Consider the following 2758-nt stretch of genomic DNA (forward strand, 5'->3'; position numbering starts at 1 on the left):
GGCTGCCCGCCACGCACTCTTGATCATGTTGACGTCGTTGGCGCCGTCCCCGACGGCCAGGGTCACCACACGCTGGTACTTCTTGACCAGCGCCACGATCAGAGCCTTCTGCTTGGGCGTCACGCGGCAGCAGATGACCGCCTGGCACTGGGAGGCCAGCTCCACGAAGGCCCGCTCGCGCTGCACCTCGGGGCTCTCGCGGGTGTTGGGGTCCTTGACCTGCGGCGGCAGCCCGGTGCCCCTCAGCTGGATCCCGAGGGTCCGCCACACCAGGGACGCCCTGTGGGCGCGCAGGAAGTCCGTCTGCTTGCCGGGCTCCTGCCAGAGCTGCTCCACGTCCATGTCCATGTCCACGTCCTGGACCAGCGCGCGCGGCTCCTTGCGCAGAGACAGCAGCAGCTGGTCCTGGGGGGGATGGGGGGCATCACTAGGCCTGCACCCCTCTGCTCCGGGCAAGCTCCGCTCGCCCCTGCGCCTGCGCTGGCGTCCCGAAGCCAGGCTGGACTTGACCACGACCCTCCGTTGCTCTGGCCCCTTCCGCCTCGCCTCTTCCAGCAGCGCCCACGGCTGGCGGTCCTCCCAGCCCCCTCCCCAGCACCAGCGGCGCTGCCGTGGGCCCCGAGCGGACACTGACCAGGAACTCCCCGCTGATGACCATGGCCACCTTGACNGCAAAGCCAATGTTCACCGCGGTCTCTGCAAACCAGCCCAGCTCAGCCCCCTGCCGCGTGGACCTGGCCCCCCACAATTACATCTGCATGCTCCTCCCCCCGCCACGGGGAGTGGGTCCGCAGGCACGTGACTCGGGCCGGCGAGCCCTGAGGTTTTGGCTGCCGCTCTGAGCACGGGCCTCGGTGTGCTGGCCTGGGCTGGGCTCCTGGACGAGGGAGCGCGAGGGCCGGGGCCAAGGGGTCATGAGGCGTAGCATGCCTAGACCCCAGGCACTTCCTGGAACCCACACGAATGACTTAATTTCTTTTAAAATCAAGAAAAGACATGAGTATCATCCAACCAGGATATTGGGATATTGTCTTGATCCCAACGCAGCTGCAAAACGTCATTGTAAATATTTTGTGCGTACGTGCCTGGTGCCCGCGTGAGTCCTAATGCGGCCCCGCGGGCAGTGGAGATTCGGGGCTCCAGGACCAAAGGACCAGCAGTCTCGGCCACGTTGCCCCGAGTCAGTGGGTAACCCCCAGGGCCTGCCCTGAGCCCGGCTCCGCCCACCTCCCACACAGGGGACACCGGACACTCAGGAAGGGTCCGCAGGGCGCCCGGCCTCCCGAAGGAGGTGTGGGCGGGACCCCAGCATGAACTGTTCCCATTTCTCCCTTCCCGGACGACGTGGCCTGGAGGGCGGCGGCCTGTCTGGGCAGGTGATGCCCTGTCTCCCACCCCCCCTTGTCCCTGCGCTGGGCATGGCCGCTCTGGGACCCACCTTGCTTATCCCCTGTGAGTACCCACACTTTGACGTTCCCCTGCTTGAGACACTTGATGGTGTCGCAGACGCCGTCCTGGAGTCTGTCCTCAATGGCTGTGGCTCCCAGCAGCTGGGGGTGGGGGTGGGGGGCGGGGCCGNAGCCGGTGCAGGGCCTGGGCCCGGTTCTGCAGCAGGAGGCTGGCCTCCCGGTGCCGCTGGCGCCACTCCCCGTACGCGTCCTCATCCACCCTCTTGTAGGCCAGGCACAGGGTCCTCAGGGTCTCCTCGGCAAAGGACTGGGGGCCGCGTGGGTGGGCCACTCTGCCGCCCTGACCCTCCTCCAGCCCACCCCCTGTGTGGGCTCCCCGAACCTGGCCCCCCTCCCCGGGCCCAGCTCTGTCCTGCCTCCACACCTCTGGACCTGCCCTTCCTCTTGCCAAGAACACCCTCCCTTTGCTTTGACTTTGCGTGGCAGCTTCTAACTATTCCTCAAGACCCCTCAGCACAGCCCTGCCAGACCCCGCCCCAGTCAGGACCCCTGCAGCCCCTGCCTCTGATCCCTGGGCTTTGGAACGTCTGTACCGCACACAACCTGGACGACAGTACATGGCCTGCCTGGGTCCCCCCATTTCTCTGCAGCTGTCCTCCTCTGCCCCCTCTCCCCCGCCCCCCACAGCAGCCTCTCCTCCCACAGGGACTCACAGCCAAGGCCTCCTCCGTGGTCCACTCCGTCGTGCCTTTCTTGTCCAGGCGCTCAAAGATGACCACGTCGGCGCCTTTGGTGTAGAGGTAGATGGAGCCCTCGGGGTTTCGGACTGCAGGGGGAGAGGCCAGGCTGCCCGCACGCTCGCCCCTGCCCGCCCGGCCCCCACGCGGGGCAGGGCACTCACCCAGCACTGACATGCGCTTGCGGACGCTGTTGAAGTCCATCATGGCCAGGACCTGGTACACCCGCTCCTCCCCCAGCTCCACCACCGTGATGCTCTCCTGCGTGCGCCCCAGGAACACATAGCCGAAGTTCCGGGCTGCCGTGACCAGCGCCTCCTCGTCCGGGGAGGCTGCCTGGTACACGAGCTGGTCTGCCAGGGGAGGGGACCACGGCTGGGCGGGTGCGTCCCCTGAGCGCTTGGACCTGCCACCCATCCCCATAGCGCGGACGAGACCAGACGTTTGCGGATGGTGGTCTCCAGGGCTGGCAGAGCCTCTAAGCCCAGTGAAGGAAGGTAGGTGCCCGGACCCCGGTCCGCAGGGCCTCCCCCTCCCAGCAATAACAGGTCTAGAGCCTCGGCCCCGGACACCCCGAGGCCCAGAAGAGGTGGGGCTGGGGGGGGGGGCGCG

General features: G+C 67.3%; 1 protein-coding gene across 1 annotated transcript in view; it reads right to left on the minus strand.

Moving 5' to 3' along the window:
- ATP8B3 (ATPase phospholipid transporting 8B3) overlaps positions 1 to 2758 on the minus strand; it is a 19454-nt gene that overhangs the window by 8602 nt on the left and 8094 nt on the right. Inside the window, 6 exon segments of the mRNA XM_077760608.1 lie at positions 14 to 405; positions 635 to 696; positions 1439 to 1568; positions 1570 to 1716; positions 2123 to 2235; positions 2311 to 2499. Coding sequence (XP_077616734.1) covers positions 14 to 405; positions 635 to 696; positions 1439 to 1568; positions 1570 to 1716; positions 2123 to 2235; positions 2311 to 2499 — 1033 coding nt within the window.

The sequence above is a fragment of the Crocuta crocuta genome, unplaced genomic scaffold (assembly GCF_008692635.1).
Source record: "Crocuta crocuta isolate KB4526 unplaced genomic scaffold, BGI_CrCroc_1.0 scaffold443, whole genome shotgun sequence".
Lineage (NCBI taxonomy): Eukaryota > Metazoa > Chordata > Mammalia > Carnivora > Hyaenidae > Crocuta > Crocuta crocuta.